Source organism: Poromitra crassiceps (genome assembly GCF_964638095.1).
Source record: "Poromitra crassiceps genome assembly, chromosome: 22".
In the NCBI taxonomy this organism is placed as follows: domain Eukaryota; kingdom Metazoa; phylum Chordata; class Actinopteri; order Beryciformes; family Melamphaidae; genus Poromitra; species Poromitra crassiceps.
In genome coordinates this window covers 11,214,432-11,238,035 of record NC_139647.1, presented here as the reverse complement: position 1 = coordinate 11,238,035, position 23,604 = coordinate 11,214,432, and the positions used below count along the sequence as shown (strand labels likewise).

Genomic DNA, 23,604 nt, shown 5'->3' with positions numbered 1-23,604 from the left:
GATGTGTTAAAATACATCAGAGTCTTTTAAAGTCTTTTTACTCCACATGATGTGAATGATGTGTTAAAATACATCAGAGCCTTTTAAAGTCTTTTTACTCCACATGATGTGAATGATGTGTTAAAATACATCAGAGCCTTTTAAAGTCTTTTTACTCCACATGATGTGAATGATGTGTTAAAATACATCAGAGCCTTTTAAAGTCTTTTTACTCCACATGATGTGAATGATGTGTTAAAATACAGTCAGAGTCTTTTAAAGTCTTTTTACTCCACATGCTGTGAATGATGTGTTAAAATACATCAGAGTCTTTTAAAGTCTTTTTACTCCACATGATGTGAATGATGTGTTAAAATACATCAGAGCCTTTTAAAGTCTTTTTACTCCACATGCTGTGAATGATATCTTAAAATACTCATGCTCTGTGTGTGTGTGTGTGTGTGTGTGTGTGTGTGTGTGTGTGTGTGTGTGTGTGTGTGTGTGTGTGTGTGTGTGTGTGTGTGTGTGTGCAGTGCACGTGTGTGCGTGCGTGCGTGTGTGTGTGTGTGTGTGTGTGTGTGTGAAAATGTGTTAAAAGAAAATAACTCCCGCACACTGTCTCCAAATGCAAGAAGTTTGATTTAACAGAAAGAATAACGTTCCGGTCCTAAGACCTTCTTCAGATTCTGAATGATGTGTTAAAGTACAGTCAGAGCCTTTTAAAGTCTTGCCCGCAACAGTTATGATCCCTCAGCATACTCTGAAGCCTTAGAGCAATGTTTGGATGAGCGCTTTGGATCTAACACCTAATCAGTAGCATCTATCTCCGTCTATCAGAACAGAGAGCCTATACCACACCGCTGCCTCTCGCTCCCCCCACACAGTGACTGTTTCTCTCTAACACATCAAACGTGATCAAATAACACTCAACTAAAATCACACTAAACATAAGCAGTGGAAGTCTTATCGCTCGTCATGTGGAGCGGAGCCTGCGATTAAAAAAACAAAAAAGGCTTTTGGCTCCGGCGGGAAAGACGAGGTTTTGATTTGATTGCATGCTACCTCAGGCCAGTCAAGTTGGATTCCATAAACGAATCAAAGAGAAGCGAATCAAACACACTTTTTTTCCACACACACACACACACACACACACACACACACACACACACACACACACACACACTGGAGACGTCAGTGTTGATCTGTTCAAGCCCTTTGGACAGATTCTCCTCAGAGAATGTCAGGAATTTCAAGAAAGGATGGCCAGCTGTTAAACCCCTATCCCTGTCTGAACCATGGTCAATAGGCCTTGTGGTCTGCAGATGTTTGACACAACAACAACAACAGGGGGTGCTCAATAAGGTCCTGATTGTGTAGTGTCGTTTGTGGAGCGACCAGCAGTTACTTACTCTTATCAGGTGGTGCACTCAGCTGCTGTGAGAGAGCTTGCCTAGTTTCTCTTTGGTTCAAATGAGGAGTCAGCATATTTCCTAATTGTTACGTTCTGGGCCTCTTAATTACTGTGAGCCGTGACAACACAAGGCTGTGAACAACATGTGTTTTTTTTTCGCTTGCGCTCTGAATTCCTCATCACATCAAAGGAGGAAGCTTCAGCTTGGCATGTCGTCTGGTGGTGTGGTTTAGACCAGATAGCACAAAGCGCGCAAAGTCTGTGGCCATTGGTTAACCAGAAGTTCAGCTCACCCAGCAGCAGCAGTGTGTTTTTTCTTCCATTTTTCTTCACCCGGGCTATGGAAGTGCACATAGTATTATTATGAGCCATACTCACAGGTCATTTATCTGAATTTGGGGTGGTGCTGGGGGTTTCGCTTTTCAGGAGCTGGTGGTGATGGGGGCACCAGGGTCGTACTACTGGACCGGGACGATCAAGGTGTACAACCTGACTTCTGGCATCTTCTATAACCCCAACAAAGAGGAAGTGGACTCCCACAGATACAGCTACCTGGGTGAGAGCCGGTTAACGACTGTGTTGCTGTTGCTTGAATAATTTCAAACGCACGAGGGGAACTCTAACCGTTTGTGTCGGTTTCTTCTAGGCTACGCTGTGACCGCTGGGCACTTCTCCTCCCCTAATCTAATAGACATTGCTGCAGGGGCACCTCAACACAGCGGTAGTGGAAAAGTAGGCACTTTGTGTTAGCTTAGCTCGACATATCAAATCAAAGGTCTCAACTACTTTTCTCGCTACATTGATTCATCTTTTTTCCCTTTTCTCTTGCTCAGGTTTACATTTTCAAAATTGACGGCGTGTCTTTGGTGAAGAGTTTTCAAGCCTCAGGGACAATGGTATGAGCTTGGAGGTGCTCTCATGTTATCCAGAAGCTCTCTCAGCCCTCTTTCTAATCTCTATACAGTACATCTTTTCAGTTGAGACTATAGAGAGCCAAAGTGGAACGTCACTTCCTGCTTCAGCACTGTACCAGAGATTTTCATCCGCCATTTATTTTCCCATAGACATTTCGTAAAATGCGTATAAAAATAGTTTTACTTGTTCAAACCAAACGGTTCAGCTATATTTAGAATCAGGAGAGACCGTAGAACATTTGACTCGGACCAAAACTTTAAAAAAACAACATGGAAAAAATATTTTCAGTTTTGGTCCAAGTGAAATGTTATGCGGTCTCTCCCGATTCTAAATATATCTGTACCGTTTGGTTTGACCAAGTAAAACTATTTATAAGCATTTTACGAAATGTCTATGGGAAAATAAATTGCGGAAGAAAATCTCTGGTACAGTGCAGGAAGTGACAGTTCACTTTGCCTGTATATTGTGTTTCTATCATCTATGTTAGAGGGAATACAACAACTTCTCTCTCTCTCTCTCTCTCTCTCTCTCTCTGTCTGTCTCTGTGTGTGTCTCTCTCTCTCTCTGTCTGTCTGTCTCTGTGTGTGTGTCTCTCTCTCTCTCTGACATCACGTAGTTAAGGCTTGTGATGCAGACACACTCGCGTAATGGCTTTGTGTAGGAACCACAGTCTGTTTACGTCTGCCATAAGTGTTTAGAGAGCAACAGCGGTTCGAAAATAGAAGCGCTCTTGCCAGAAACCAGAGCCAGGGAGGTAGCTAATGCTTTCCGTTCAGAGTAAATAAAAGAAAATAGGTGTAGATCTTAGTATGGCTAACGATTATTTCCATTATCGATTAATCGATTATTTTCTCGACTAATCAATTAGTCGTTTGGTCTATAAAATGTCACAAAATGGTGAAACATGTGAATCACTTTTTCTCTAAAGCTCAAGATGACATCCTCAAATCCTGTCTTCTTTGTCCTGACCAACAGTCCACAACCCAAAGATGATCAGTTTATTGTCAAAGAAATCAGAAAATATTCACATTTAAGAAGCCGGAACGAAATAATTGTAGTATTCTTTCTTAAGAAATTAGCCTTAACCATTAATCAATGGGCTACATGCACAACTCCACTACTTCCTGAAATTAGTACAGCTTCTTTATTTCCTGTCATCACTATTGGATGAACTGATTACTGTCAGGTGTGCTGCAGTCACAACAATGATCAGGCACACCTGATTCATCAGAGTTCATCCAATAGTGTAGGACAGGAAATAAAGAAGCTGTACTAATTTCAGGAAGTAAAGGAGTTGTGCATGTAGTCTATTATATTTAATCAACTCATTGTTGCAGCTCTAGATCTTAGGCCTAAGTTGTATTCCTTTAATACTGTATCGGTATAGATTTGAAAGAGAAAATAAATCCAGTCAGATTGTGACTGGGATGATTTAGGTAGAAGTGTGTGGAGGGGAAGGTGGAGAGTGGACCTCTTTGGCGATGTGATCTGACCCATTGCTCTGTGGCTCGGCTTGGTTCCAGATGGGCTCTTACTTTGGCTCCTCATTGTGTGCAGTTGATCTGAACCAGGACGGCCTGTCGGACCTGCTGGTGGGGGCACCCATGCACAGCCAGCTCCGGGACGAGGGCCAGGTGTCTGTGTACCTCAGCAAGGGCAACGTGAGTGGGATCTAGGATGGGGGCGCGCGGAGGGAATGTGATATCTTAACTTACAGGTTTATTGTCCCGTAGTACAGTATGTCCAATCACTCTGTGTGTGACCTATACAGAACGTGGTTTTCTGCACCCTTATTATTATTATCATATACAATGTTGATCTTTCAGCTGTGTTCATGCTTGATTCGTTTCAGAACCGTACATGTTATCATGTTATTAGACACAAAACACCGGAGCATATTTTGATTCAGCAGTCAGGTTATTTAACTTGTTAAGATTAAGGCTTCTGCTTGTGCCTTTTATATCGGCGAGTTATTGCAAGGGAGTTGTAACTGTTTGGTTGTTCAGTTATTTGGGCGAGAGCCAACCAAGGAATTTTATCGGAGAAACGCTGGAGTAATTTCACATGTTTTGTATTGGACATTTCATTTTTCTGTTGCCAAGTCAACGTCTTCTAAACGGTTACTGTTATCTTCTGGCCTGGTTCTGCTTTTCAGGGTGTGATGGAGGAGGCGGGGCTCTTGCATGGGGACAATGCCTACAACGCACACTTTGGAGAATCCATCGCCGCAATCGGAGACATCGATGACGACGGTTATCAAGGTCAGTGCAAAAATAATAATGTATTGTATTGGATGATGACACTGGTTGTGAAGAGAGTTGTGAACACTGAAGACACCGAAGGGAAAGCTGTGCTGGGAAAAGTGGAGGCACCCATGTGTCCGTAGGCAAGAAGAGACGTAACCAACGATCTCTGGGAACGTTAACATTTTGTCACTTGAAGGTCGTTACAAGCCACTGGCCAGAGGTCAGAAGGGCTTGTTTGTGTTTTATGTTATCAGCCATGTAATAGCCCTCCAGTGGTCTGTGAAGAACTCATAATCCTCCTGGCCAGGGGCGGACTTAAAGTCATTTTGGGGCCCAAGGCAAACACAGGCACGGGGCCCTCCTCATCCCTTGTCTGAGACACAATTTATTCATGAATTAGGCATTCTGATGCCATTTTAACATAATGGACTTTTAGAAAGACGTAATTACTTAACCAAAAAAAAAACTTAAAGGGACACTCCACCAAAAACCAACGCTGATTTATTTTGCACATGATCTCACACATATCCGAAAACTGTAAACAGTTTTGTAGTCATTCATTTACTTTTGACAGTTATTGAGAGTTCATTTGAGTCCAGTTGTGGACCAGTGATGCCGTTTGTGCATTCGTTTCTTTCTGTATGAATTGCATTTCTTTGCATTTCTCAGCGATTGGGTAGCGAGCACTTCTGAAACCCCCTACTTGTCAATATACCTACATACAGTACATCCCCTGAATGAACCTAGGTCTCTAGCTGGTGGTTGTAAAGTTTCATGAGGCTATGATTATCCTAGAAGTGACAATAGGTCATTTTATACAGTGAGGTCAAGTTTTGAAAAATGGTCACTCTACAATGAAATGGCTACTATGGGGACTAACATCATAACACATGAATAGAATTTGACTCATTGAATCCACAAGAGTCTCAGCTTTCCAGTAATCGCCAATTTATACTATTCCAAGACTGTTTAGGGACCCCAGTGTGCTGGCCGTGCCAGTTTCTCCCTCGCCAAAATTTGGCCGAATTCTTTTAAGTGTTATTTATCCCCCTTCCTGACAAGCCAGCATGGCATACATACAGTAATTGGTACCAATGGACGTCTAGTTTCATAATGTTCACAGTTTCTAAATTAATTAAAAATGAGCCCGCTACAGCCGCCTCTGAAGGAATATCAGCCTGTCCACGAGGAGTTTTTAATGGACCTATTTTAGACTCAATGTAGAGACATAGTATTTCAGCCGCTCCACACAAACTCTGCCTAGGCAAGAGACGTAACCACTCTACTATCTCTGGAGACGTTAACATTTTGTAACACTCGAAGGTCGTCAGAGGTCAGAGGGCTTTGTGTTTTATGTTATAAACCCTGTAATAGCCCTCCAGTGGACTGTGAACTGATAATCCTGGCACTGGCAACCGCTGTCATAGTATTCAGTGCATTAGGGTAAACATAGTTCCCTAGCCATCTAACCAAACTGTTTCCTCTGTCATCTGAAATGTAAATGATATATTTAAGGTCATGCAGTTTATGTCCTTCATTGTTTTTGAACATCAGCCCACGAGCAAACGCTGGCTGGTTGAGATGCTCGATAGCTGCAGCAAAACCAATCATCCTCACAGATTTTATTTTGATGATCCTGTGGCAAGAGGGGGTGGGGGGGGATCTTCATAAAATATGACCCTCTCTCGCACATGTTTGTGTGTGTGTGTGTGTGTGTGTGTGTGTGTGTCTGTGCATAATTATACAGATACAAACCAAGTTATCCACACAAGCAAACATACATTGACTCTGTTTCCCTGGCGCTGGCCGGCTTGGCTCTGAGGGCTGGTCTTGGCGTGCGCTCTCACACTGGAGGTTGGAAGCTGTTCCCCCCGCTTCATCTTTGCCTTAGATATGCTCCAAGGCCTTGAGCCTGGCACGACGTGCGTGTGGAGAATGATGGCAACTGGGAATAATAATTCATCAGGCCTTACGGAGTGCCGAATGCTTTAAGCTAGCTCCATAACTGACAAATCTATCATTACAACAGCTGCTATAATTTCATTTGAAAAGGACTACTGTAGGAATCAGAATACACATTTGGTTTGACTCGAAAACAAGTGGCGTCCGGGTAGTGCAGCAGCGGTAGATTCCCTGCCTACCAACACGAGGGACGCAGGTTCGAGCCCCTGCATCCATACAGGCACAATTAGCTGCGTCTGCGGGTGGGAAGCCGGATTAGGGGTAAGAGTATGTGTCCTGGTCGCTGCACTAGCGCCTCCTCTGGTCGGTCGCGCCACCTCTTCAGGGGGAGGGGAACTGTGGGAGGAATAGCGTGATTTTCCCACGGGCTACGTCCTATTGGTGAAACTCCTCGCTGTCAGGTGAAAAGAAGCGGCTGGCGACTGCATATGTATCAGACGAAGCATGTGCTAGTCTACGGCTTGAAAAAGAAATCACACCCAGTCGTTGAAGTAAGTGGTGCAGGTTTGCTGGTCCGACCCTTGTTGACCACCACCCTCTCCCCTCGCTCACACTGTGTGTGTGTGCGTGCGCGTTTCGAGCCGCTCTCTCCATAGCGTGCCAAAGTCTCGCCAATGAGGAAATGAATTCTCCATTCATTTTCAGACGTTTCTTAAACTGCGTGAATGTGAATGTGTGGGTGGGTGCGTGCGTATGTGCGTGCGTGTTTTACCGGCTTTGAAACGTCCTCAAAATGCTCTCTCTCTCTCTCTCCCTCCCCCCGTGCCTGTGTCTCTGTCTCTGTCTGTGCCGACCGATGAGCTGGGGGAGTGGCCTAGGCTAAATCTCCCCCACACATCTCGCCCCCACACACATCTCCCCCACACATCTCGCCCACAAACATCCTGTGCTTAAACACACATAGTCACATATACACACATATACATGTAGAAGCGGCTGAACCGCTTAAAAAAAGAATACACATTCAGTTTGAGTGATTAAGTGGATTGAAGCTGCACAATCTAACTGGTTGATTATTTATGTAATATTTAGTAAAAAGAAAAGTGCTATTGACTTCTTTTTGCTCGCTGCCATCTGCTTTGGTATGCCGAGCAACATGGCAGGAAGTGATGTGGTTTCAAAAAGGAAAGTGTATATATGGCCTTTCTCCTTTCTCTGTTTCTCCAGCTTTTATGGCCACTGACAACACTTAAGTGTCTATTAAGAGACTTACTGTTAACAACGTGTTTCTCAGGCACTGTAAACACAGGGTTAATACTGTACACGCAGGGTTAATGAAAGTCTGTACTGACACACAGTCATATCTGTGCTCATTCATTGCTGTGCAGACTTTTTACAGAAAACGTTAACAGTTTTGTCATCGTTTGTGTCTCTCCAGATGTAGCCATAGGAGCTCCTGAGGAGGACGAGTATGGAGGAGCAGTGTATATCTACCATGGCGACGCCGCGGGAATTATCAAGAAATACTCCATGGTAAAGACACTTCCTTTTTTCTCCCATTTTCTCCCCAATTGTACTTGGCCAATACCCCCTGCTGTGTCGTTGCTCCACCCCCTCTGCCGATCTGGGGAGAGCTGTTAGGTTAGCACATGCTTCCTCCGATATATGTGCAGTTGCCGGTCGCTTCTTTTCACCTGACAGCGAGGACACATACCCCTCATCCGGCTTCCCACCCGCAGACACGGCCAATTGTGCCCGTAGGGACGCCCCGACCAAGCCGGAGGTAACACGTGGGGCTCGAACCTGCGACCCTCGTGTTCGTAGGCAGGGAATCTACTGTCAAACAGAAGTCATGTAAACATAGACGAGGAGTAGTAAAGCCTCGTTAGCCTTTTTCACTTCCCACCCAATTCACCCATTTGTGTCTAAAAGGCAGGAAGTAACACAGGTGCAAGCAAAACATTAACAAGGGCCCCCGGCACTGGATCACCAATATGTATGGGAAGTGGAAAAAGTCGAATATAGCTGCTCTGTTGAGGAGTTTTGCTTTTTCCGTACAAAATGAAACAATATCACTGAAATATGACCCTCTTCTTTTCTCATTCATGTTATTAGTTACAGCATGGCTTCACCAACACATGCAGAGTTGTGTTCAACAGCAACATGGCCTTTTTGTTGCATGTGTGTTGATGCAGCACTTGTTGAAGTCACTGACTAATGTGCTGTAAAGACCCAGGTGGTAACGCAGCCTTGGGAAGACATTTTCCACCCACATCACTCCGTACGAGGCACAAGCAGGACCTTGTTTCCATTAGCGACTACAAAGCATTTCCACGCTGAAAATTAGCCCTTAAACCCCCGACATGCAGTAGTCTATCATCACTACTGAGATATACTCTACGCTAAAATGCAATAGTCTCCCTTTTTGAAGCAATAACCTCACTGTCTCTGAAGGATTATTAAGGCACAGGCTGTGGTGTTTCGGGAGCTGTAAGTTGCGCGTTCCCTGGTAGGGCAGCGATGGATTGTTTTTGATTAATAATAATACGCAATGTGGTATTAATGAAATCCAAAGACCACTTTTTCATTTTTCAGTTGTGTGGTCCTCTGTTTCTCAGTGGTACATCTGCCAGATCTAATGCTGATTCCCCACTGGGCCTCCCACGTTTAATGTATGCACTCCATGGCTCCTCCAGGCTCTTTTGGATAAAAGCGGTCACCAAGTGGCGTATGGGAACCAAACCACGAACCAAAGGCTTATATACAACCCATTTTTTTCCACCGGAAAAAGTTTGATCAAAAGTGATCTTTTTTGTATTCAATAATTAATAATTAAAACTTGTATCTTTCTTTTTTTACCGTTACTATATAATTTACTGTTTTAAAGCATGTCATGAGGCATTGTGACATCATCAGTGATGTCATAAATCATCTCATAACACCATCAGTGATGCCATAAGATTTAGCAAGTGGGCAATGTTCTCTGTTTAAATCTTTGTCCCACTGGTGACATCACTGATGATGTCATAGGCACTGATGTAATTAAGGGCCACACACATGCACGCACATGCACACGCGCATGTAAACTTAAAGGGCAATAACATTTTGTGAGAAACACACACACACACACATACACCCACCCACCCGTGCACGTACGTGCCAATAGAGCAGGTGAGGCCATGCAGCAGCTGAGCTGTGGGCGAGGCCGTGCTGCGGCCGTGCTGCGTATGCAAGCTGCAGGGCCAGCTCGGCGAGCTGCCAGGCCTGGCAGCGGCCGAGCTAAGCCCAGGAATCGAGCTCTTGTACCGCGCGAGATGCCTAGTGTACACTGTATATTCTCCACAATGTGCCTGTTTTTCCAAGTGATATGATCTGTTACAGAGGCTGTCTGGACGGAGTATAAGCCCTGGTCTGCAGATGTTTGGCCAGTCGATCTCCGGCAATGTGGACATGGATGGCAACGGGTACGCAGGTATGGTCTCACCACACAGAACGAAGGCTTGGATGAATTTCCTTACCAAGGCACAGGCTGCAAAATAGAATGAAGACATCAAATAAGAACAGGAGACAATTACAACATTGGTCTCTCCAGTGTTTTTCTCTCTTTCTCCTGCAACGGCAGAGAGACAGACTTGTGATAGCAGAGGCATCTTGTTGACTGAATTCCACAGTGGAGACTCAGACTCGGTCAGCGTTAACAAGAAACAAGTGGGCTCTAATGTGAAAGACCTCTGTGTGTTGTTGTTGAAGCATCATCACAGGTGTTGAAGAGCTGTCGTGTCAGACACAGTTTTACAAGGTTCCTCACGGCTCCTTGAAATCCTTGCACGTTTGTGAAATTGAGAGAGAGAGAGAGAAAAATCAAGGCCTTAAACCTTTTTTGAAAATAGACATAAATAGAAATTTTGAAAGTGCTTGAATTTATATATTGTGTGCAAGATTACAAATTGAGAAGTGGTCACACTTTCAAGCATCTCTCTCTCTTTGTTTAATTGTTTTCTGTGAGCTTCTCTAAAGCCTGCTAGTTCTCATTAGGTCACTGTTGTATCAGTTAGTTACTGTTACAACATTCTCAGTGTTGTAACAGTAACTAACCTTCATCTGTTTCTCCTTGAATTTGATGGAATTGGGGCTAGAAAGTCCTAGAAAGGTCCTCGAATTTGTTGTTGAATTTGTTTAAGAGGGGTGTGAACCCTGGTTTTTAGTTATTGATCCTACTCTAATATCTTATTATCTATATCTTTTTTTATGCTTATGTTTTCATTGCAGATGTCACTATCGGAGCGTTTATGGCCGACAGTGTAGTGCTTTTGAGGTGAGTAACTTGAGTCTGACTCATTCTGTGTGAGACTGCAGTATTGGTTGAAAGGCAGATGAGAGACGTTCTAATGTCCAGTCTGGCCCCCACACTGTGTTGTTGATGTGTCTGGTTGATGTGGCTACAGGTCCCGGCCTGTCATTACCGTGGACGTCTCCATCTTCCTGCCCGTCTCCATCAACATCTCCGTGCCTCAGTGCCACGAGGGCCCGCAGAACCTCAACTGCTTCAACGTCACTGTCTGCATGCGCTTCCGTGGAAGACAGCTGCCCGGACAGATCGGTAAGGACCGCTCCTACTAAGGGAAAACATCAAAAAAGTGACCTCTATGGCCAGATGGAACTGAACATTGATAGGTTGCTGGCACAGGCCAGCAGCACCTCTCACCCCTCCCATCTCCTTGAATTATGGAGGCTTCTAATTGACACATTTTCACAATAGAGAGACAGGTAAGCCAGCTAATGGGCCTTTTTCACAGCAGCGGCCATTTTGTGTCTAAAAGGCAGGGGGAAACAAACACAGGTGCAACCAAAACATTAATAAGGGCCCCAGCACTGGAACACCTAAATGGATTGGAAGTTGGAAACCCTCGTTAATGTTTTGGTTGCACCTGTGTTTACCCTGCCTTTTAGACACAAAATGGCTGCTGTTGACTAGAGTAGAGCACAAACATGTATACAGAAGAGGTATACTAATAATGTATACAGATGCAGCAATCTTCAATGGGGGCCTGGGTCATTCAGCTGCCTGCCGCCTGGAAACTTAACTTAACTAGAAACTTAACGTAGTATACTTAAACTTAGCATAACATAACTTAAACCAATTCCACCTCCTAAACAGATCGCATTTGTTTCTCTAAAGCAATGTCTCTTATGGTGTAACAAAGTTCAGGCCTTTCAGCTGGCAGCCGGCAGCCAGCTAAAAGGCCTTGAGCACCAACTGAACTGTGGACTGATGTGAATACTGCAATAATACTGTTTTTGTTTTGTTGAGACAAAATGTCTTGTGACGCTCGTTGCACTGTCTTCCATCAAGCAGCGGAAATGCAAGTCGTTTGGCGGAGGAGACGGAGTGTATTTAAATGGCCAGCGGCAGGAAACGTTTGTTCCAAAAACTTTAACATAACAAAATTATGAGCCGGAAAGTGACTTTTTGACAGCCAGAAATCTCAGCGCCTGGCTGCTTTGTATTGATCAAGCAGGATTAAATTGTGGTCATTTTTACGTTCTGGAGCAGTAAAAAAATCTCACCCACTGCACTGCCCCACACTCACTCAGTTAATGAACCATTTCAACTGGGGAATTCGTAAATAGGGTTCTACACTGAGCAGACTGCTCTGCACGGTCAGTATGGTTAGCGTTTGGCCAGCGGAGTAACAGTCATTGTATTTGGCCGATGGTTACCCATGCTTACCGACTGGCCTTTGGGTGCGGTGTGTGTGTGTATGTGTGTGTGTGTGTGTAGCGTGTGTGTGTGTGTGTGTGTGTGTGTGTGTGTGGAGCGTGTGGGTGTGGTCTTTGCTCCAGTGTTTGGGTGTGGTCATGCTCATACACACCCCCCGGGGGAGCAGGAGGACCAGACTGGCCTTTTTTACATAATGAGTAAGACCTGGCCAGGCAGCGGGAATAGAGCCTCTCTGTTTGGCTCTCTGGCGCGCAGCGTGGAAAAGTGCAGCAGCACCTCCTGCTTTGTGACTCCAGAGTGAAGGTCTCCTGTACCTCCCTCGGAGTGAGGTCATGGTATTCCCTCTGTCGGTCGCAAGCAAAACAGTAGGCTTTGGTTAGCCCCCCCCCCCCCCCCCCCCCCCCCACTGCTTTAGCAGTATGACACCCTCTTGAAGCAATTACTACAGACTGAGGCCGATTCATACGGCGGAATGGGCTTTAAAATGGCCACAGGGCCCTTATATGGGTTCCTCGGAAACATGCGTAATGTTTGACTTCATGCTTATGATTAGTCAATTCAAAATAGATTTGAAGTAGTTTGTTTCTCGCCACCGCCGCCACCCAGGCCCCCGGGTGGAACCCGAAGGGAGTGTTGTTATTATTGCAAAGTTTCCTTTCACGGTTAGTAATATTAGAAGTTTTTCTGCCAGTTGGGAAAATTCATTTCCTTTGTTTGTAAATCCTGCTCCGCTTACCTTAATCTGCTGTAATGTCTGTACAGAAAAGACTGTGTGTTGTAAACGTATAGAAGTACAGTGTTTTTTTATGCGGTTATTACATTGTAACTTCACGACGAAAGAGAGTTCACCTCATAAAAAGTTTGAATGTATACCTCATCTTTTTCTTTTCTTCTTCGTTGGCTGGGCGCTGTGTGCAGTGCTGTTGTTTTTTATGAGTGATTCAAACGATTCTTTGGCCTGAACTTGGTGTTGCAGTTGGAATGCGTGCTTGGGTTTGGTTTTCTTCTAATATCAATACAATCATGAGGGAAATGCGTCCATTGCTCATGCTGTGTCAGCATGTACTGTAGGAACAGCAGATCAACTTCAATTAACAACTCAACTTTGTTCTTCCGCCTATAAGCATAAATTAAAGGATTGTTGTTTAGTCATTTGGGTCACGGCTTCCCCTCTAACTCACATTTATTGGACAGCGATAGTAGATAATTAATTTTTTCTTGATGTTTTTGTGGCTTATTACCATGAAAACCAAAGCCTGCATTCTCCAACTGGTTCTCAAGATTATCTCCGGGCCAGATAGTCGTCTCACTGTCAGTGGATCTTCTGTGGAACGAGTGTTTCTGTCTCTCCTCAGAGCTGCTGTACAACCTGACAGCTGACGTGGATAAGAGGCAGAAGAGCCAGCCTTCCCGGGTCTACTTTGCTCAGAACGGCGCTCAGATCAACCTCCTGAGCAATCAGCTCAGCCTGGACATCAACAAGGACGAGTGCCAGCGCTACACGGCCTACGTCAAGGTAAGTTCAAATAGTCGGTTGTGTGTGTGCGTGTGTGTGTGTGTGGGTGTGTGTGTGTGTGGGTGCGTGCGTGTGCTTGTGTGCGTGTGTGTGTTGTGTGTTGTCCATGTGCCCGCTGTGTGTACTCATGTCCTCAGCTGAGCTCTCGGTTGCGTTCTCATGACCCAGAGTGCACTCACCCTGCCATGTTGTTCTGCAACGTGACTTATTTGGTTATGTGTTTTTGTGTGGTGTGTTTTTGTTGGAGAGCCAAAGTGCAGCTTCCAAATTGTTTGCCGCTAATGAGTTTGGACAGCAAAAAAAAAAAGAGCAGAAGAAGAAGACGGCCGGTGGTTCTCAACGTGGGGCCCCGGGGACCACCAGTGGTCCTTGAGGTGGTTCCTGGTGGTCCTCAGCAAATTGAGCTGTTCAATTTCAGAATTACTTCGTTTATTTCAGAAGTTAACACAACTAGAGAAGGTATAAGAACGTATTTTGATCATAGTTTCAGCATTATCTCTCTCTACCTACAATACAGATAGTCATGGCATTCTGGACAAAATCATATCTAACAATAGAAATACTCTCAAATAGGCGTCCATGGCGCTAATATGGACCTAATTAGAGTTCGTTGATAAGAAAAAGGTTGAGAAGAATCATTGCTATAGTCCTGTAAGAGCATTGAGTGGCGTAACTGAACACTGTCGGTCTGCCTCGCAGCAGATCGACAGGCATCTGCTGGAGAGCTATTTGCGTCGCCCCGCTGGGTTAGGGCAAAGGTAACAGTCTGGTTGCTTGATGGTTGGTGAAAGCACGTTACATTGGGAGGGTGTTACCAGCCTCCAGTGTGTCCCTGCAGAAATAGACAGGAACAGGAAACAGGGTCTCCTTTGTGGCCCGCATAGTCGCTCTATTGTGTTGGGCAGCCATTTAACCGAGGAGCCACGCAGAGAGGGTCGGCGTCCTGAGGGCACCATCCGTGCTTCACCTCCTCTAAAAGGCGGAGGCCCGCCCGGCCCGCGTTGGGCTTGTAAATTTCACTGGCATTCGTAACGGTGCACTCCAGGCGCTTTCTCCGTGGGAGGTGAGGCGAGGCAGAGCTGTGGAGTGAGTGAGGGGGGGTTGTCGTTAGCGCGCCTGCCTCTCCTCGTTGGACCGCGCGGGCCTGCCGATACGTGTATATCACACAGAGCAGGTTGTAGCAATAAACTCCTCCATTCGTCATAATACACACGTCGCAGTTATCGAGGCGTACGCCGCGAAGCCCGCCATGTGTTTATCCAGTCTCTTCCATAAACCCGGATCATTTAGCCGAGCTTAGCTCGTTTGTGAGCCTAACATTTCACATTTAATTTTCTCCTCTCGCCTATATCTGACATTAACTGTAGGATATGCCGTGTAAGTGGTGTTTCTGCCTAAAAGTAAATCGGACGTTTCAACACTTTAACCAAACATCTTCAGGTTTGTGGGTGGCCAAGTGAATTACCACTTAGACATGGTGCCTGGCTGCCACATATATGTGGCATCTCTCTCGCTGTGAGATAAACACACTTCATTTTAAGTAATACTATGGCAGCCATCCATCAGACATGAACTACATAGTCCTGTAGAGACGAGCTGTATTTTGCAGTTCTGGTAGTGAGTTCAATAACAAACACTAATGTTACTGGGTGTAGTCACACTTTGCCAATGCTGTTATGTGATGATGAGTAACCAGTGTGTACTATACGAGGGATCAGCCGAGCAGCATTTTGGTAAACAAACCGCGTCACTGGGTGGAAACGGCAATGGAACCCTATGGAGCCTGAGCTTTGGGAGGCTTGAGTGTCTGACTCTAGCCGGCTGACCCCGTTTACATTTTAAAAACTGTGACAGTTCACACAACTTTAACACGACATGCATATATTATACATCAAACTCTTCAGCTACTTCTGCTCTCACTCAGAATGTCAAAATATAAACGATGTCATGTGTAGTTTTTGAGATATTAACGTTTGTTTGGCACAACTCATACTAGTTAACTGCCACGGGGTTACACATTTTTGGGTGATTGTGACGTCACGCTGATTCGTCCTATACAGCTGTAGAGCATCTTTTTTATTTATTTTAAAGCCTACTTCAAGAATGCACCGTTACATCTGTTGTCCGTAAATTTGAATTTGGATTGGCTGCTTCGATTGAGTGTGGCATGCCTGGCACTGTCGCTGTTTAGTCTAGCCAGTAGCCATCGTTATTCGGATTGACATGTTCTTCCCTGTTCGTTGTGTGGATTGTTATCCCATCAATCTATGTGGCCGCGAAGTCCACCTGCTCGACAGCAAAAAAAAAGCAGAGATGAGAGGCTCACGGTTACCAAAGACTAACACTGTGCAAGCCACACAGCAAGGTAAAGGCATGGAGCCCAAACTCCAGCTGCTGACCACACAGCCTCACCACCACAAGGGTTCATGAGCTGAAGGACCTTAGATATTTACGATCGAGGGAAAGCAGAGGGAACAGAGATTACGACCCGGGGCTTGATAAGGGACTCTTTGGGTTCCTCATCGTGTGTTTGTCCCTGGTCTCAGGGGGGGAGAAGAGCCTGGAGAATCACCATAATCAGACGTGATCTGGCTCCGCTCTGGGTGAGGGTCTCGTCTGTTCTGGCCCATCTCATCGTTTATCTTGCTCATGTGTCTGCCCGCATGAGCCGGTCCTCCCCATTCCCTCCAAGAGAAGGTATGCTAATAGGAACCAGCTGGTTGCCCCACTGCCTCCTCGGGGGGGGGGGGGGGGGGGGGGGGGGGGGCACAAACCCGCCCACCCGCCCCCTTCTAAAACATACAGTGAAAACACAGGCTGGAGGCGAGCGTCACAGCAGGGTGCCGCCGGGCCGGGCCGGGCCGGGCTGCTGCTGCTGCTGCTGTTGTGTCGACATGGAGCTCCACGCTGGCGCGGGCGATGGAAATGTCGTGCGGGCGTCAGGGCTGATCGCTCAGGGCCCCCCGACGCATGAGCGCCCGTGGACGCCGTCCAGGAGCTATTCTCAGCCCCCCGCTCTCACGTTGGTAACTGCTCATTCACTGACCATTTGTCGACCTCCACTTTGACGACCGTATAATTTAAACGCGTTTAAAAGACCTTTGACTCGCCATTAATGTTAGTGGCGCAGCTTAATCGCAATGCGGTCGAGAGTTCGGAATTGTTGCTGCATTTAATGTACATTTAGCAACGGCGCTGGAAAGGACAGGCTCAATTTCCAACCAGCTTTAAATGGAGTAAAAAAAAAAAAAAAGCCCGGAATGGCCACACAGTAAATCACATAGTTTAGAAAGAACACTAAGGGCACATCGCAGCACAGAGAGCACAAGTTAATAGTTCAATCATAAAAAATGTTTCTCTCGAAAGTAATTCCTCTCGAAATTATGCAAGTCTTTCATGTTGATCATTTTAAACATGTTTTCATTGGCAGGGACTGGCATACCAGACCTCCAGATGGTCTTTGTTTGGTTATTTTTAGCTAAATAAACGACACGCCGCCTTTTTACTTTCAGTTGTACCTCACATTTTAGGGAGAGAAAACAGTTCCCAGTTCACGATGATGACTGCTGCATGCATGATTAGCGGGGCTCCGATGACCAGGGGGGGCTGATGTGCGTGAGATGGAAGGAGTAATTTAACGAAACGCCCAACACCTTATTAGCACTTATTCGTGAATTCTTCAGTTGGACGTATTATGTTAAGTAATCCCGTGCAATTGGCACTTTGTCCTTTTATTTGTTGTTTCTCGGCTCAGTGTGCCAGACACACCGCTTCCAGTGGAATAGCTTGCAGGTTTGGAGCCACTGGATGGCCTCACCGGTTTTGATTTTGGTAAAAAACCCTCAAGGACAGAACTGAAACTGGGCAAACACCCCTCTGACCCTGGCAACAGCTTTTAATAAACACCCATATTTCATTCCTATAGTGTGTTGAACATGTGCCACGCTGTATGTCGAATGGAGCGTGAGGGGAAACACGCCGTTTACAGGAACGCTAAGTTAAAGAAGGGTCACCGAGGCTGCCATGAAAGCATTTCAGTTCTCCTCACAGATACATATTCACATCAGATTCTCTATTCACTAGGTTAGCTGTGTGTGTGTGTGTGCGGCTATATGCTCATTGGATTATCTCATCGCTTTATGATGCAGTCAGTATAATGATACGATTACCATGCAATATATGATTTGCTGCAAGATACAGCGCTTTCTTTATCCAGTGCATGAAGTACCATTTGCCTATTCATAGTATTCCCATGATGTCACTCCTACCAATATGGCGCTACAATACACACAGCTCATTGGCTGTAAGTGTCACTTGATTGTAATCACCTGTTAATTGATCACAATCACCTGTTATTTTCCTACCAAGATGGCCGTGTGGTGATGTAACAGAATGCTATCAATAGACTGTCTTTTTAGTGTTCCCTTCGTTTTGACGTATTGCACGTCTCTGTAAACGTGACATTGTTTATGTTGAGCACGACTTTGTTCTTTTACGGTCTCTGTGCTTCCAAATTATTCCTGCGATCACCTCACATGGCGTGTTTACAGCCTCGGCAGTTTATTCGGGGTCGTGTGTTTATATTTCAGCAGCAGTCCCGTCGTAAGTGGTGCGTGCACGTGAGCACTTGAAACAGTGCCATGTGTGGTGGTGAGTGGTATTGTGTGGCTCTGTAGATGCTCTCCAAGGAAGAGCTAAAATAGGCAGCCCAAAGCCCTGCCTGTAACAGTTGTCTGTTTAATTTAGCTGGGTAAAGTATACTCCTCTCTCTGGCTGCCCCTGTTCTCTCTCTGGCCTATATTCCACTCGGTGTGTGTGCCCTATATCTCATGTCCCCATAACATTTCCCTGGCACCACGGGGGTATTTAAAGGTCCATCAAAGCCTGTTCTGATGGCTGCTGCTGCTGCTGCTAGTGGGGCATCTCCAGAGTGGAGTGGACATCAATCTGTCGGAGCTAAATGCAGTGAAGCCATCTCCAGTCTCATATGACTGGTTAGAGAGAACTACTGTAAATGAGGCCTGGCTGCCATGTTGGGCTTATATGACACAAGAGATGTACTTTTTCATGAGAGAAGCTGTTCATACTGAGCTGATTATGGTCTATTAAGTTACAGAAAGAACCGTCTCTCACTACTTCTGCCAACAAAGTTGTGTGTCTGTCTTTTTATAGCAAGACATCTCTAAAACAGATTTGGCTGAGATTTGGTGGACAGAAAGCCTTTGGTCAAAGGGTCAATTGATTAGATTTGGGTGCTGATCCCGATCTAGAATTTCTGCGATTAGACACTTTCCCCCCCCCCCCTTTTTTTTTAATGCTGCATTCAGGTGCTGGTGGGAAAATCCAACATCTGGGACTAGCAAGTTATTTGCTAAACAGCATAGCATACACATACTGTACTATTTTGTTGGAAAATCAAACCCGGAAGACAAACGATAAGTAAACATAAACCTTATGTTACTTTGGTAGTTGTACCTCCCTGTTATAACTGTGTATGTAAATATATATATATATATATATTTTAGCCTACCTTTCAAAACCCGGGGCTACAATGGATTGCACAAAACAATGGCATGACAGATACATTTTTATATTTATGAAGTTATTCTGATTCTGATGTACAGTTTCGGTCAATCGAACCAGATCAGCATCCCCTGACCCCTGGACAGTTATCACTGACACTACATGAACAATATTGACACTGAGACCGGCCATTGAATTTCTAATCTCCACAAGACTGGATGGAATCTGGAATACGTTTTCTAGTTTATTTCATTTTACCTTGGTGCCAGATAGAGTATGCCACATAGGACACAGTAACCAGTGCCAGAAAGTCTAGAGAATCACATGAAAGTATTTGAAATTCATTGTAGAACACATTTCTATGACTGACAAGACTATGGCAGTAACTTAAGTCAGTATTTGAATTGCATGATGCGGTGAAACCCACTACTCCAAGTGGGTCAAAACAAATGTCAATAATGATTACAGTAGTACAATTACTGTATTGACCGAGGCCTGCTCTCCATGTAGAGACACAGGGAAACTTGGAGAGTAAACCAGGAGTTAGATGCATCCCAGAGAGTCCCAGCACGTGGAAACTTGGAGTGTAAACCAGGAGTTAGATGCATCCCAGAGAGTCCCAGCACGTGGAAACTTGGAGAGTAAACCAGGAGTTAGATGCATCCCAGAGAGTCCCAGCACGTGGAAACTTGGAGAGTAAACCAGGAGTTAGATGCATCCCAGAGAGTCACAGCAGCCCGTGGAAACTTGGAGAGTAAACCAGGAGTTAGCTGCATCCCAGAGACTCACAGCAGCACGTGGAAACTTGGAGAGTAAACCAGGAGTTAGATGCATCCCAGAGAGTCACAGCACGTGGAAACTTGGAGAGTAAACCAGGAGTTAGATGCATCCCAGAGAGTCACAGCAGCACGTGGAAACTTGGAGAGTAAACCAGGAGTTAGATGCATCCCAGATAGTCCCAGCACGTGGAAACTTGGAGTGTAAACCAGGAGTTAGATGCATCCCAGAGAGTCCCAGCACGTGGAAACTTGGAGAGTAAACCAGGAGTTAGATGCATCCCAGAGAGTCCCAGCACGTGGAAACTTGGAGAGTAAACCAGGAGTTAGATGCATCCCAGAGAGTCACAGCAGCCCGTGGAAACTTGGAGAGTAAACCAGGAGTTAGCTGCATCCCAGAGACTCACAGCAGCACGTGGAAACTTGGAGAGTAAACCAGGAGTTAGATGCATCCCAGAGAGTCCCAGCACGTGGAAACTTGGAGAGTAAACCAGGAGTTAGATGCATCCCAGAGAGTCACAGCACGTGGAAACTTGGAGAGTAAACCAGGAGTTAGATGCATCCCAGAGACTCACAGCAGCACGTGGAAACTTGGAGAGTAAACCAGGATTTAGATGCATCCCAGAGAGTCCCAGCACGTGGAAACTTGGAGAGTAAACCAGGAGTTAGATGCATCCCAGAGAGTCACAGCACGTGGAAACTTGGAGAGTAAACCAGGAGTCCCAGCACGTGGAAACTTGGAGAGTAAACCAGGAGTTAGATGCATCCCAGAGAGTCACAGCAGCACGTGGAAACATGGAGAGTAAACCAGGAGTTAGCTGCATCCCAGAGACTCACAGCAGCACGTGGAAACTTGGAGAGTAAACCAGGAGTTAGATGCATCCCAGAGAGTCCCAGCACGTGGAAACTTGGAGAGTAAACCAGGATTTAGATGCATCCCAGAGAGTCCCACCACGTGGAAACTTGGAGAGTAAACCAGGAGTTAGATGCATCCCAGAGAGTCACAGCAGCACGTGGAAACTTGGAGAGTAAACCAGGAGTTAGATGCATCCCAGAGAGTCCCAGTAGCACGTGGAAACTTGGAGAGTAACCCAGGAGTTAGATGCATCCCAGAGAGTCGCAGCAGCACGTGGAAACTTGCCACACTGCCTGCTTTGTTTGACTCTTTACAGTTCAACAGAAATGTGCAATTCCCTTGATGCCATTCTCCTGGTTTCATTTACCCCCGGCCAAGAAAGCTGATACAATGAAAGTATATAGCAGGAAGGTAATCATATCCAGCTGTCTTCTATTACACACGGCAACAAGTCAAGCACCTATTTATAAAGAATAGGACGGAAAAAAAATTAAAATATACTAGAGAAGGTACCAGAATAAATGGAGTGGAAAAATGGCGTAGACGCTGTCATATAAATAATGTCCGCTAAATGCTTTGTCTTAGTCAAGGATCCAGAAAAAAAAAATAGATTATTCATACTAATTTTAGCACAGGGTTGTATCCTGGTCAGGATTTCCCTACATGGTTGTGCCCCAGTGAACATTACTCAGATCTTTTCCAGGCTTGTTTTGGGAGAAAGTACAGCTAACACACTTGTTTTACTGTTCAAAATGGTGCATATTTCACATGAAGTCACTCTCACGCCTGTACATTATGGGATGTAATTGCCACAACATTTTTTAGTTTGGCTTCTCATCGGAGTGACTCATTTGAGTAGTAAATCCATTGTTGTTACTCATATCGAGACCGAACAAATGTTGAGCTGTTTTTGATGATTTGTTGATTTTGGCAGCAAGGCACGCCGGGGCAAAATGTTTCCTCAGTCAGTTGGCCACGTCGCTGCCACACGATGGAACCGCTAAGCACCGCAATGGGTGGCCAACTCTGACCAAAATGAAAGAGTTCCCCAAGCCATCTTTCCCACTTCCGCTGCAGCGGAAATGCATATGTGTCTGTGTGTTGAAGAAGAAGAAGGAGAGATGTTGAACAAGAAGAGAAGGTTCTCTAGGTCCTCGATGACTCCTTCTTCCTCATGACACTTCCTTTTGAGAACCTATCGATGACCCCGCTTATCTCCTCCCACTGCTCCGCCCCATTTCTGAATGAAAGCATGTATTTCTGCTATTGTGGCGTCGTTATTCAGCTTCCTGTATATATACAGTACGGACAGAGTCTGCCACAGTGGAAGTGTAGCAGATATACACATCGGAGACGTTTGTTTACGTGCAGCCGAGCCAGGAACATGGCTTCAGAAGGTGAATTTGACGGATTTGAGTTTTATCTGGGCGTCGTCTAAAAAACAATGGCTTCCAGAATAACAATGAGGGCCAAAAAGTGACCCAGATTTTGTGCATAGTGACCGAATCAGCTACAGGAAGCATCTGGAGGTCCTCCTCTATCACCAGGATGAAAGGAACTCAACACACACACAGATACTAACTGCACTGGACTGCATGATAACACTGCACAGTTTACAGCAGATCATCCCCACTGCTGTGCTATCTAATCTAATCAGAGTGTTGTTTTCTCTTGAGATCACACTAGGCTTTTCAACAAAAGCATGTGAATACAGGACCATCTGTACTGTCCTGATATGACACAGAATCTACCATTGTAAATGTAATAATTCCATTTTTATGTCATTATGTTTTGTTTTTGTTTTTTAGGTGTGTGTTTTTTTAACGTTGCATTTCTCTGCAAATAGAAACGCTTCCTGTTTACGAATCCAAAAAGATTATCAAGATGCTGAGGAAGCTCATCTGTCAAAGAGAGGAAGTCCTCAGATGCTTGTTGTTGTTGTTGGGTTGTCAAAACAGCAACAGTGTCTGTAATATGTTGTAAGTTAGATAAGTTTGTAAGTATGCAACCAAACCACACCCAGTGCAACATGACCTCAGTGCACACTAGCTGCATCAACGGTGTTATTGTTCTGGACAGTTTCACAATATCCTATTCAGTATTAGTATTATGATTATTTTTCTCTGCCAGAGGTTAAGCCGGCAGGAGATTATCACTGTGGCATCATAACCCTCAAGAGTGACATCATGAGTGATGACATTATCATCAATTATGACATCATCACTGTCGACATCATCAGTGTGGCATCATCACTGTTGACATCCTTGTTGCTGATGCGTCCGTCTCAATGGCGGAGCAAGTGGATGGGCCACATTGACCTAATTGACATTATCAGAATCAGAATCAGCTTTAATTGCCAAGTATGTAGACATACAGGGAATATGACTCCGGTATATGTTGCTCTATATGTTGCTCTTAATGTATTTTCAAAGGAAAAGAAAACATATGCATACAAGCTAAAACAAACATCAAGGACTGCGATCAAAGGTATATAAAGCAAGTTAACAGCTATTTACATTATATACAATAAGTGTGATGTAGAATGTCCACTATGAATAAGCAGGAGTAAAATAAATAAATAATTGTATACCTATGTACAAATCATTGTCTTTACAGCTCACTGCAAAGACTGTAAAAGTATAGGGTTTGTTTGCTCTCTAAAGGGTTTGTAACTGCATGTATGCCATTTTGACACCTACATTACCAAAACTCCACCTTTGACACTGACCAAGCCTTGTGGGTAGACTGGAGGATCCTA

The 23,604-nt window shown here is 45.0% G+C and overlaps 1 protein-coding gene across 1 annotated transcript in view; it reads left to right on the top strand.

The window, feature by feature from the left end:
• The window catches only part of itga9 (integrin, alpha 9), a gene marked incomplete at its 5' end in the record, with an annotated part of 71,660 nt that overhangs the window by 13,752 nt on the left and 34,304 nt on the right, over positions 1-23,604 (top strand). Inside the window, 10 exons of the mRNA XM_083657974.1 lie at positions 1,817-1,946; positions 2,037-2,122; positions 2,224-2,286; positions 3,829-3,966; positions 4,461-4,566; positions 7,892-7,986; positions 9,835-9,925; positions 10,723-10,768; positions 10,899-11,053; positions 13,531-13,691. Coding sequence (XP_083514100.1) covers positions 1,817-1,946; positions 2,037-2,122; positions 2,224-2,286; positions 3,829-3,966; positions 4,461-4,566; positions 7,892-7,986; positions 9,835-9,925; positions 10,723-10,768; positions 10,899-11,053; positions 13,531-13,691 — 1,071 coding nt within the window. The remainder of the gene's footprint in view (positions 1-1,816; positions 1,947-2,036; positions 2,123-2,223; positions 2,287-3,828; positions 3,967-4,460; positions 4,567-7,891; positions 7,987-9,834; positions 9,926-10,722; positions 10,769-10,898; positions 11,054-13,530; positions 13,692-23,604) is intronic.